This window comes from Gymnodraco acuticeps, unplaced genomic scaffold (genome assembly GCF_902827175.1).
Source record: "Gymnodraco acuticeps unplaced genomic scaffold, fGymAcu1.1, whole genome shotgun sequence".
Lineage (NCBI taxonomy): Eukaryota > Metazoa > Chordata > Actinopteri > Perciformes > Bathydraconidae > Gymnodraco > Gymnodraco acuticeps.
Genome location: NW_022990271.1, coordinates 1,650,453 through 1,663,796, shown reverse-complemented (window position 1 = coordinate 1,663,796; position 13,344 = coordinate 1,650,453). Strand labels below are relative to the sequence as shown.

The 13,344-nt window shown below is 40.7% G+C and overlaps 1 protein-coding gene, 1 long non-coding RNA gene and 1 other non-coding gene across 5 annotated transcripts in view; all 3 read left to right on the top strand.

Moving 5' to 3' along the window:
• Positions 1-5,462, top strand: part of lrp4 (low density lipoprotein receptor-related protein 4) — a 129,623-nt gene extending 124,161 nt beyond the window's left edge. For 2 of the 3 annotated variants that reach the window (XM_034220926.1, XM_034220925.1), the window contains exons 36-38: positions 591-678; positions 824-965; positions 2,366-5,462. In XM_034220926.1, coding sequence (XP_034076817.1) covers positions 591-678; positions 824-965; positions 2,366-2,707 — 572 coding nt within the window. In that variant the 3' untranslated portion in view covers positions 2,708-5,462. Of the gene's footprint in view, positions 1-590; positions 679-823; positions 966-1,208; positions 1,271-2,365 lie in introns of all 3 variants that reach the window. The other variant, XM_034220927.1, reaches the window with a different exon arrangement.
• Positions 5,463-6,655: 1,193 nt separating this feature from the next.
• Positions 6,656-11,298, top strand: LOC117549243. The gene is made up of 6 exons (XR_004569455.1): positions 6,656-6,815; positions 7,150-7,227; positions 7,477-7,573; positions 8,247-8,383; positions 10,541-10,654; positions 10,793-11,298. It is a non-coding gene; the product is annotated as an uncharacterized LOC117549243 (long non-coding RNA).
• On the top strand, positions 8,056-8,167 carry LOC117549452. The gene has a single exon (XR_004569485.1). It is a non-coding gene; the product is annotated as a small nucleolar RNA SNORD67 (small nucleolar RNA).
• Positions 11,299-13,344: the final 2,046 nt, after the last annotated feature.

Genomic DNA, 13,344 nt, shown 5'->3' with positions numbered 1-13,344 from the left:
GCTAAGCCAGACTATTGGAAGCAGAAGGATACTGCTAGCCTGCTCTAGATAGTTTTCAAACAAAGTTGGATGTAGTTGTTAGTTATTAACTTGCAAGTAAACATGATAACAGCTTTGGTCTTAGAGGGGACGTTTTTCATCTTTGAACACTTTCCCACTGCTTCAAATGTAGCTTTGCTAATGCCAAAGCTACTTTGTGTGGGAGTAAGTAAGTAATAACCAATTGGGAAATATCACTGAAAAACCGTTATACTTGACTTGCTTAACAAATAAGGATGCTAAAGTCCATCATCAAATGCAAATTAAATGTGAATAGCACTTTCCTCTAGCACTGACAGTGCTACACACCGTTTTTTCAACTCTGCATTCACATAAAGTTAGAGAATGATGTTGAGTTTGTAGGAGAGACACTCAGAGAGATCTCAGGTTTCTAATAAACATAAACATTGAAAGGCTGTAAATATAGGACCTTTTACGAGTGCTACCATACACCCCAAAACATTTAAACACCGTGAAGTGAAACTGAAATTGGGTAAGAGAGTAAAGCACTGTATTTTGCTCTGTTAACACCTGTGCCATATATATTTCAGGAGAAGGACTTCATATCAGCTATGTGATTGGTGGAGTTCTGACCATCCTGGCTATTTTGATCCTCATCGCTGCTTTGATTATTTACAGGTCAGTACCCCACTTGACACTTCTGAACTATCTTACTTCCTGGATTGAAACACAGGGTTTAATAACACAATCATACAAATTACACACAGTGGATAGTTTAATGTATTAAGCTATGTACTATGTTCTCTCCATTTTTGACTGACAGACATAAAAAGTCGAAGTTTGCCGACCCGGGAGTGAGCAACTTGACCTACAGTAACCCCTCGTATCGTACATCGACACAAGAGGTCAAGATTGAGGCGTCGCAAAAGCCTCCGATATACAACCAGCTGCGATATAAGAAAGAGGTAACGGACAGGAAAAACAACACTAAACTTATTTTATTTAATATCTGAATGGATTTCAGGTGAATCCATGATAATTCCATAGAATGATCAGACTATGGAGGTGTACGGTGGGTAACAATGGAGACAAATGATCTCACTGTTTGTCTGATGAACCGAGTTGTAATATTGTAACGTGATGTTACAGTAAGTAGGTTACAGACACCAGCGCTCATCTTTTCTCCCCCCCTTCTCTCCTCACTGCAGCTCTCTCATCCCTACAACTCCCTCTCCCCCTTTATCTTTTGACCCACTTGCCCTGTGGAGAGGTAGTTACACAGCATGACGGAGTGGTGTCCTCTTTTTGCTTCTTTGTTTTCCTTCACTTTGTCTCTCTTTCAACTGCATGGGACCTGCTGTCTGAAATTAACATTAAGTCAGTGGTTAACCTACATTTGAAAACTGACATTTCAACAGGCAAGGAATCAAGAAAAAACAATGAAGGGATGGCCGCCTTTTGTTTGATTCATCATTAAAAGCTTAGATATATTGTATAAGGCCAAATCCATTTCTAAGTCTCTATTTATTGCAACCTATTGCACCAGCTGTCAAAAAACGAAAATTAGGTGGATATGAACAGACACTGTTCTAACTATTATAACAACAGACTGGATCATTTGTCCATTTGTTCTGGAAAATGTCCCTGTTTTTCATGCTATCAACAATACATTAGATTCCACTCGAGTTTCCACAGATTGAAATCGTGGTGTTTTTCTTTATTAAAATGATGGACTTGTAGCACAATCAGAAAATAAGAAACCACAGAAGAAGGCACAGCATCAGAGGAGCCGACATGATGTGCATGGGTTGTGTTTGAAGGTGACATGTTGTTCTGGAGTGCTGTGCTGTGCAAAACCCTCAAAGGAAACCATTCTTTTGACAGGTTCAACTTTCTGAAGTTTTGGTGATGTTTGTGTAACACTAATACACTTTTTTTTTAAATGTGACAGTATAATTAATAACAGTTTTGCATTGATATGTTTTAAAATTACTATATCTACTGTATTTTATATATGTTGTTGAGTTGTATACTTACGTTAAACCAAATGGTTCAAACCTAGGGAAAACTGGTATTTAATTGATGATTCCTTATAAGTGCATGACCACCAAACTGTCTTTTTTTATGTTAAGGGTGACCCCTAGTGGCGTGTTTAAAAAAAGAAGGAAGGGCTAGTCTTAAGGAAGACAGAACAAGAGAGAAAAAGAAGAAATGCATGTAACAAAGAAATAAAGCAGAGCCACATCATGGTAGCTTGATCAATTAACTCTTAGAAAGTGTTAAGTTGAACAAATAGTACCATGAGCTTTAACCTGCTCATAAGGAGGCCATCCCTCGAACTAACTACTCTGTTCTCGTTTTCCAGGGGGGAGTGGACGGAGGCTACACCAAGGAGAAGATCCGCATAGTGGAGGGCGTGTGTCTCCTGTCCAATGAGGAGCTTTACTGGGACGACCTTAAACAGATCAAGCCGTCCCGAGGCGGCCTGCACACCTGCATGCGCACCGACACCGTGTCCCTGCAGGCCAGCAGCGCCTCGCTAGACGACGGCGAAACGGAGCAGCTCCTCCAGGAGGAAGCGTCCGAATGCTCCTCCATAACCACCCTGACCCCTTCAGCCATCACCCCGCAGCGCCACTCCCAGCACAGCCTGCCCGACACCGGCTGGGTCTCCACACGCAAGCCCTCCACCGAGAGCGAAGTGTGAGGAGCCCTCTGTGCTTCATCTCAACCTCCATTTCCTAACACACTCATACACACACCTGTATTTATAGCTGGTACACAGATAAATAGGTACAAACACAGTAACAGTAGCATACGTAGAGTTAAGGTACAAATGAACTGGTTACACACAACTAAGCTCCCGAAAAACAACAACTCCTGTCTCTGTATCTGGGGCTCCGTCCTACTTGTACTCTCTCACACACACACACACACACACACACACACACACGTGCAGTACAGTGCCCTACCCTGAGTGCTACTGCCTTCAGGCGAAATGATAAACTAATGAGCATGCTGGAAAAAGCAACTGAGGAGGACGTGAACAGAGAGACACAAGCGTACTCTGGAGCCTTTTTTAAGGATGCAGACTCTCAATGCGACAAACGCTTCTCTGTGTACAATTTTTTATTTTTGTGAACTTTTTATTTTTCGGGATAAAGCTAGAACAACATACTCCCTGGACGACGTAACCGCGATGCTCTCTCTAATGCCACTCATGTCTTTATGAACTCTATTTATGAACGTTTTTGTACTTGTGGAGTTGGTTTGCTGACTTTCAGAAGATGCCCAGAGTGTTTTTGTTAGAACCCGGGTATTCAAGAGTTGTATTTATGTCAGTGCCAAAGGGTGGGGCTTTACAGAGTCTCCATGCTTCTTTCAGCATTTACACTTCAATAGGAATCTTAATGACAGGATATTTCTCTCCTTTGACTTTACCGACTGGCCCTCAGTGTTGATTCCTTATTGTACAGCCTCCAACAGGTCGAGTAAGGATGTTTTGAAGCTGGTTCTTTCAGCTGGCTGCAGAAGTCCATTCAACATTAGCTTAATTAGCCTGAAAACAGCCTTTTATTTCTTTCTTTTTAATTATAATTCAAATATTGCTGATCCTCGGGCATAGCAGAGGAAGCCAAGATGAAGTAACAGCCTAAGTGCCAAACATTTCGTTCTTATTCCCCTTTAAGCTGTAACATATTTTTTCTCACAGGTTTGTGACATACTTTTTTACTTCTTCGGTCCCAATGACAAAAACCTTTCCTCACAACTAGTGTTCTTTAGCCATGCAGATAGTTGTGGTTTTATTTACCACTAGTTTTTTTTAACTACTTTCGCAATCCTCATCAGCTGTTAATTGAATTGGTCTTTTTATGACAATTTGGGACACGTTCCTGGTAAAAAAAAGATATAAAGGATTATCTACAACAGCACTTACTCTTAGAATTTGAAGCTCTTTAATAACAACACATTACTATCGCTAAATAGAAACATATCTCCCTTAAATGTGTGTGTGTGTCATCGTTAATGTTCCCTTCTCAATCCCATATTATCAACATATGTCATTTTACCAACCTATTCATTGTAATATAAGCTTCCTAAATAAGAATGTATGTGCCATTCTGCACTCCTTGTCGATTTTAATACCTTCCTTTTTTACCTGAAAACGGCCTAGGGCTTGTATGAAATTCGGTTTATTTTGAAAGTCTATTACAAAACATTACTTTATAATGTTTAAATCCCTTTTAAAATAATGTAAATATAAACTGAACATCATCTTCTCTGTTGAGAAAGATGATGTTGTATGTTTAGATTTTAAGAAATGTGCATCAGTACACATAAATGTAACTTTTTCAAATTGAGTTTTCTTACTTCTGGAACATAATCACACACATTCTATTGGCTCTCTCTTTTTTGGGGTAAGGGGAGATTAAATATGTGGAAATTAAAACAAAATAAACCTGGCTCACACAACCAAAAGTATCTGCATGGCCAATCGCTAGAGAACATTTATTGTTTTAATAACTTCAGTTTTGCTTCAACAACTCTAGAGCTGTAATGCAGAGGTGTACTTGCAATGTCTGCCACAGTACAGTATAACACATACATGTATGTAACTTAGGAACACTGTGCATGTCTGACCCCATCAGACAGTGAGGGTTATAGTTTAGAAATGTATCACTGACAACTTACTGAAAAATGAATTTAATACAATATATTATGCATTGCTTTAACTTTAGAGTACCATTCTGTCTGTTGTTGAGTTATGGTACAAGGAAATACTATATTGACAAATATATCGGTTAGTTTATAGAACCATGTATTTTGAAGTATCTGCTACAAGCTCAGCAACCTGCTGATTTGCTGCTAGACGAGCACTGAGGCCAATGAGAGAGGGTCTTGGCAGCTACATAACTACGATCTCTGACGGTTGGTTGAAGCGAGGCCTACAGAGCATCACAGCGACCTAGTAACCAATCACCCGGCTCACAGTCCCTCCAACTCTGCTGCAGGAATGCTAAAACTGTACAGATTTTATCATGCGGATATAAGCAAACATTTCTGTTGAAGATATTGTGTTGATTAAGTTGTATAGTCTTTTGTACAAAGGGATTTCATGATCGTTTTTAGACTTGTATTAATTTTACTCACTGGAGAAGAACATTTTTTTTTGTTTCGCTGGATTATTTTAACCACTGTGTTTCCAAGCCTTGTAAATGATAGGGAAGATGCCAGTTATTTAATAGTGCTCTTTTATCTTCTGAAATACTGGTTGCGTATAGCTGTTGTAAAGTTAACAAAAAGAGGTATTTATGATTTCTGTTTGGTTGTCACTTGATGTGTAAATATGAAAAGACTGTATATGTATTTCCATGGCAGTACTAACAAGCTGTGTTGTGTGATATAGTGAATGGTCCCTTTGCTATCTTTTAATATAAAATTGCATTTGCATTTCAATGAAACCTTTGGCTCGCCCATCTATGTACTTATTCCTCATCAGACACAACCCTCATGAAGCAATAAAGAAAAGGCTGATGTCTGCTTCTGTAGATAGTCACAGACATAACAAAGAGGAGAAAAGATGGGCACCAGCAGGCTCCCTAGAGTGGCTTGGTGAGGGAGCTGCTGCGATGGCCAGCTGTTCAGGGGACCAGTAAAGATGTTTAAGTAACTTCAAGGTCCCACCAAAAAGCAGTTTGTACCTGAAGCACAAACTACTATGTGAAAGGCCAGACAAGAACCCAATGACAGAAAACAAATAAACCACTCACGTCCTTGCAGAAGAGACGAGGTGCTAAAAGATGCTAGTATTTTATTGCAAGCAACATACAATGTACCATACAAACAAACATGTTTTAATGATCAATCAATCAATGTTTATTTATATAGCCTGCACACTCAGCTTTATATGGCTTTTAACTGATAAACAGGTGAACAAAATGCGCCAAGCACCAGATAACCTCAGTAACTTATACTTGGCATCTTGCATTCAGATGCTTGAATGGCATATGCAGGATATAAACATGTTATAGGCTATGTGTATGTACATTGTATGTATGTATTTTACAAAAGGCAATCCATTCATCTTTAAACAGAACAGTCAGGCTCACAAAAGAGTAGGCAAAGTAAACATGTGTATTTATATTTGAAAATATGAGGACAAAATAAAAGTTGCAAGAAAGCTGTGATTGATTGATTGATTGAAAAGTTTATTAACAGCTTATATATTGGGTACAGTACAGTACAGCTCAAAACATACAATTGTTAAGGGGATGCAGACCAGAGAAAGACTTTCGTCTTGTTTACATCAGGGTCCCCCATTTACAATTCATCATATCATTTAAGACATATAAGACATATTTGACATACAGATGGCTTATTTACAATTTACATACAGGTGGTTTTTTACATACAGATTGCTTATTTACAATTTTCATTTTAGATTTCGTTCTAATACATCCTAACCGGACATTTAAGACATACCAAGTCTACTGTAAAGTTATATTACGAACAACTCCAATTAAACTAAAAATAAATATATTCAGGGTTTGAACATACAGTCTATGGTTTTGCCCTTTACTCTTGTGTGAACGATATAGAACTTTTCATTGGTGGTTCAAACGGAAACATTGTTCAACTGTCCAATAAACGTCCACTATCGTTCCAGGGGTTGAGCCCTGAGAGGTTAGCTTTAGAAACGTACTTCCTTGCTGCTTAGAATCCACGCGCACTAGTAAGTCAGATACACGATCAGCTACTCAAAGGAAAAAACACAACAAATCTAATAAAACAAATGAGCCTGGATACAAACGAAGGTGAGTTTGTATGATATGATTTTGGCCGTTCTGTTTTAGTAGGGACAGTGGGTGTTTTTAGGAAACGGAAGCGGATGCTAAACACACCAGAGCTAACTAGCTAACTGTGAGGCTTGGCCTTTTGTTTTAACCAACGTGTTACTGTTTGTTTGCAACGTTGGAGAAACATACGTATTACCAACCAACCACTACAGTCCCTTACATTGTCACATAGGCCAGTTTACCTTTTTACATTAACGTTTCTCAACACGGACTGTGCGACCGAGATTGACCACGTGTTGTTCACATGGCTAAGGCTAACGTTAGCTTCTTGCATTGTGTGTTGTGTACGCAGGCCTGACTTCTAACTACCATGAAGCCCTCACTATACTGCCAGATGATGCTCCCCGTCGATATGAAACGGGAACACAAGGTAAACCACCCTGCTGTAGGGTCTCCTAATGTCATAAGTCCGTGGTGGTGAGAGTGATGAGTTGCACTGATCAGTTGGGGTGTTTGGTGCAGTGGCATCAGTAACCCGACCTAACCTGATTGTTGCATTTCAGAAGACCTAGCTGTGTCGATTATATCTTCAATTATTATTCATTTTGTGTTCAATTATGTTATTTAATGGACATCTGAGAAATATCCAACCCTGATTTTTGTTTTGCATATTTTCCAGGATATTCATTTAAGTAGCCCGTCCTAGCTGGAAATGGAGTGACGATGTGGAGTATCTGGAGCTTCCCCCTGAAACAGATCGCTCTTCATGGCTACAGGTTGGTTTTTAGATTCGCTACGAGCTTCAAACATTATCATTTAAAATAGCTAGTCATCTTTGGTGCCAGTTACGCTATTTAGTGTGTTATTGGCTTCAATATTCCCAATTTCTATGAATCTAATTGTATTGCCAAATATGTGTGTGGCCTGATCTTATCGAACATATTGCTTCATGCTAAATAGAAAATAGTCTGGTCAGCATATTAGTTGTGACGGTCAATGCAGCAACTTGTCTTAAATTGAGTACATTCTTATTAATTGTATTATTAATATTCGAATGCTTCATCACCGCAAGTTACTTATTGCCTTCCCGGTGTTTTTCGGGCCTTTCAGACTATCAGTGTGTCTGTGCAGAACAACAGTTGCTTTTAAAGTTTCTTGTTAATTGATAAAAAAAACAGAAATGTTCTGACATATCAAGGGAAACACAAATAAAAGTGCCTTCACCATTCAAAACATGAAGTGTTTCAAAGATGTGGGGTGTGTCAGTGATGAGTTGCACTCTTAAGTCGGGTCGCTGTGCAGTGGCGCAGCAGATCTGTCCTGACTTCCTGTGGAGACAGCCGATGTGCACAGGGGCCATCTGAGTCACGCCTAGAGGAGGAGCGGTGGCCTGGTTGTTTTCTCATCCCATTATTCAAGTGTTTTTGTCCTGCTCTCTCCCTTTTCCAGGCTATGGGAGCCTTCAAGGACGTGGTTAAGCAGCATGTTTGAGCTATTGTCAACATAAGGAACCGGACGGGTCCAAACGGCAGAAGTTCCCCCCCGATAATGGGTGGAAGAAATCCACCCGGAGAGCTGGTGAGGATGTAAGTCAACGTTTGTGTTGTTATGGAGCTGATATTTGTTCCTTATCTGTTTCAAAAGTCCAAGCAGAGCTTCCCTCTTTGAGCTGCTCGAATCACTCCTGGCATTCTAAAGACTTCTACTGATTTCTGACTCTGATTTATGCAGGTCTCATATTTCACACAAGTGAACTCATGCCAGAAGGCAACGATACATAGATTATTGTCCCAACTGCCTGCAGCATTTTTCAGGGAATGGCTTCACCCTTTAAACATGGTAGAATATGATATCGACACAAAGTCTTGCTAACGCCGTACCTGTTTCAGATTAGGCAATCCCTTTGGTTATTGATCATTGGTCATTGGTCTTTAACCCTCATGTGTCGCGAGTGTTGACAGGGGGAGGGGGGGCACGCTCATGAACTGTTAGCGCCGGAACCTCGCAACGGCTGCGGAGCGCATTTGCCCCGCATTTGGACATAAGATGAGGTTTGAGTCTGTGTCCATTGTCCATTCAGACCAACATGGCTGCCGGCCGAGATTTCCTTGACGGACACACGAATCCACCAATCCCACACAGTAGAGGTTTCTCAATACTCAAATTTCCCCTCCTCGACTCCTATCCTCGACTCCCCTCCTCGATACTTAGTCCCGCCCACAGGAGATGCGAGCGGAGGACTGAGGAGGGGAACCGAGGAGAAAGGAGGGGAAGCAGCAGGCGGTTAGAGAAATGAGAACTCCTCTCCTCTGAGCGGTCATTTTAAAGAGACGTCCATTAATGATGACAGGAGGCACAGCAGCCCTCTGTCTGATGGACAGATGTGTTCATGACGACTTATATATTTACTTTGATTCATTCACAGTGCGGTATAATGAGACAATAACAGGCTACAGATGCGGACACACACACACATATTTATATAAATATATACAATTTCAGATTCAAACAAGTATGAGAGCACTCTCATAATAACGTAACACAATCAGAGACTGGATATATCCCCCCCTCTCTCTGGTCGCTGAAATGGGGAATTGAAATTACGGGCCAAAAGTTGTACAAGTATTAAAAGTAAGCAGAGGACACCAAACCAACTGAGACCCGTCTGTCCGCCGCATCTACGCACTGTACCACACACCTACACACTACCACACACACACACCTACACACTGTACCACACACACCTACACACTGTACCACACACACCTACTGCTCCTAAAGCATAATCAGGATACAGCCGTTGTGTATTTTATTATTGTGAAGCACTAAATGGTTTTAGAAAAATATCGACTCTTTGTTTGTAGATATCTACTAAACTGCAGCATACAAATACAGAAAGTAATGTAGGCCTGTTATACTGAGTGATATATATTTTACACACTGCTCTGCTTTCTGCACGGACCTCACAGCTGTTCTCACTGTAAACATGGCGTTGCGATGAAAGCAGTTACTAAAATAATATCCAGGGGATGCATGCAGAGCTATCATTGGCTGAGATAAGTCCGGCCGTGCGTCACGCCTCCACCGTTCCCGGAAATGCATCCGCGGAGGAGCCGTGGAGGATGTCTCCTCGGTTAGAGCTCCTCCAGAGAGCCTCCTCGACGCTCGATCCTCGAAGTGCATTTAGAGAAATGAGATGAACTTCAACATGGCGCGCTGAAATTCATTTCCGGGTCACTACCGGAGGAGTCGAGGAGGGGAAATTTGAGTATTGAAAAACCTCTATTGTAACGCAGAGTCAAGCTGCTTTGAGTGGCCATATTGGCTGCTGTGCCCTGGTTACAGTCTCACAGGAGATACCGCTGGAAAGCTACTCTTCCAGCGATTCCGCGGATATCTGAATCATATTTCTACTCCTTATAATCGAAAATATATGATTTTAATTACGTTAATAATGCGCACCTGGACGTGCCGGCGAGTCCACCGTCTCCAGAGGGTTAATTTCATTGTCGTTATTTAATGTAAATCTAACTTGCCTTAAGCTGAAGGAACCCTGTGGTTTGCTGTAATCAGAAAAAAAGGATTCTGCAACTGAGATGTTGGAACAGTCAGTATTGAATGTCTTTATATTCTCAAAGATCATAGTACAGATCTGGTAAATGATGCAATGACACTAATTACAAATACCCATCTTGGACCGTTTTGTTTTCATTTGACTCATTGATGACTTATTCTGTCTTTAGGCTGTGCCTGCTTTGATCCCATTGCCTTTCATCCTGACCCACATCCTGCCTCCGTGATGCAGTATCACAGATTTAGTTTGGAGACTTTACTCCAGCATGCAGGTTTTTGCCCAGGTGAGGCCATGTTTTAATAAAACCTGAATGTTGACTTAAGGTGAAACATTTAAAAACCAAACACTATTTTATTTTTGGGGAAATTGTTGATTTATTTTAACTCTGACTGAATAAATGTGTTTTTACTGTCCTTAACAGGTTGGAGAAGAGCAGCATGTCAGAAGTGATGATCAACAACATGATCGGTGCTGCATGTCATTCACAGCCTCCACAGTGAAGACTCCGGGACACCTCAGGCAGCTCTGCAGCAACACAGGGGGAGCCGGTTTACTAAGTTAATCTTCAAATACATGTGGGCTTCGCTGTCAAGTTCCCGACACGTACTGTAATAATTCTGCACATCTCTATCGTTATTTATTTCAGCCCTCTTCATACCTTCCAACATTTTTCTTTTTTGTGTACATCCCAGTAATTGCTTTTACAGCGGCTGCAGACGTGTCTGGATTCCTCTGAAGGGATTACAGTTTCTGTGATTGCCTTGCATCATCAGTGGCTCATTTTAAATATCTGCGTGTTTCCTGTAGTTCTGTCAGGCAGCAGTGGGTCTATGCTTGCTAATGTGTGTGTATGGTCTCAGTTGGAGCTTATTGCTTGATATGAATTTCAAATAATTGTAATAAAATATGTATGAATTAAAAAAAAAACTTGTTTTTACATCTGCAATATATTTAACAAGGAGAAATCAATGTTTTGGCTTTAATGGGGCTGATTAGTTGCTTGTGATAGCATTGCTTTGTTACTAATGATGAACACATTTAGGATGGATGCCTTCTAAAGTTTACTAAGACATTTTATTCTGGAAACTTAAGAGAAATGCTTCCTCATTAAGGTTTTGGCTTGTTTTAGAATGCGTGCAAAATTACTTTTCACCAAACCCAAAAGTTTCAAAATAAGTTATAGTTTATGTTTTTACCAAAGCCTATTGCTAACACATGCTAAAGTATTTCAAATTAATACATTTTCACCAAATATTTAATTGGTACTCAGGCTATCTAGGATTCTGAATGGAATCAAATGATTATGTAACATTTGAGAATTACAACCTTTATTGTAACTCAAAATGTATGAGCGTATGTTTTGCCCCTGCATATGCTTACTCTTCCTTGGCCGAGTATATCATCATGCACAAAGTGGCCTGTACATTATACAGTGGGGCAAAAAAGTATTTAGTCAGCCACCAATTGTGCAAGTTCTCCCACTTAAAAAGATGAGGCCTGTAATTTTCATCCTAGGTACACTTCAACTATGAGACAGAATGGGGGGAAAGAATCCAGGAAATCACATTGTAGGAGTTTTAATGAATTAATTGGTAAATTCCTCGGTAAAATGAGTATTTGGTCACCTACAAACAAACAAGATTTCTGGCTCTCACAGACCTGTAACTTCTTTAAGAGCCTCCTCTGTCCTCCACTCGTTAACTGTATTAATGGCACCTGTTTGAACTCGTTATCAGTATAAAAGACACCTGTCCACAACCTCAAACAGTCACACTCCAAACTCCACTATGGCCAAGACCAAAGAGCTGTCAAAGGACACCAGAAACAAAATTGTAGACCTGCACCAGGCTGGGAAGACTGAATCTGCAATAGGTAAGCAGCTTGGTGTGAAGAAATCAACTGGGAGCAATTATTAGAAAATGGAAGACATACAAGACCACTGATAATCTCCCTCGATCTGGGGCTCCACGCAAGATCTCACCCCGTGGGGTCAAAATGATCACAAGAATGGTGAGCAAAAATCCCAGAACTACACGCGGGGACCTAGTCAATGACCTGCAGAGAGCTGGGACCAAAGTAACAAAGGCTACCATCAGTAACACACTACGCCGCCAGGGACTCAAATCCTGCAGTGCCAGACGTGTCCCCCTGCTTAAGCCAGTACATGTCCAGGCCCGTCTGAAGTTTGCTAGAGAGCATTTAGATGATGCAGAAGAGGATTGGGAGAATGTCATATGGTCAGATGAAACCAAAATAGAACTTTTTGGTAAAAACTCAACTAGACGTGTTTGGAGGAGAAAGAATGCTGAGTTGCATCCAAAGAACACCTACTGTGAAACATGGGGGTGGAAACATCATGCTTTGGGGCTGTTTTTCTGCAAAGGGACCAGGACGACTGATCCGTGTAAAGGAAAGAATGAATGGGGCCATGTATCGTGAGATTTTGAGTGACAACCTCCTTCCATCAGCAAGGGCATTGAAGATGAAACGTGGCTGGGTCTTTCAGCATGACAATGATCCCAAACACACCGCCCGGGCAACAAAGGAGTGGCTTCGTAAGAAGTATTTCAAGGTCCTGGAGTGGCCTAGCCAGTCTCCAGATCTCAACCCCATAGAAAATCTTTGGAGGGAGTTGAAAGTCCGTGTTGCCCAGCGACAGCCCCAAAACATCACTGCTCTAGAGGAGATCTGCATGGAGGAATGGGCCAAAATACCAGCAACAGTGTGTGAAAACCTTGTGAAGACTTACAGAAAACGTTTGACCTCTGTCATTGCCAACAAAGGGTATACAACAAAGTATTGAGATGAACTTTTGTTATTGACCAAATACTTATTTTCCACCATAATTTGCAAATAAATTCTTCTAAAAATCAGACAATGTGATTTTCTGGATTTTTTTTTTTCTTTTCTCATTTTGTCTCATAGTTGAAGTATACCTAGGATGAAAATTACAGGCCTCTCTCCTTTTTGAAT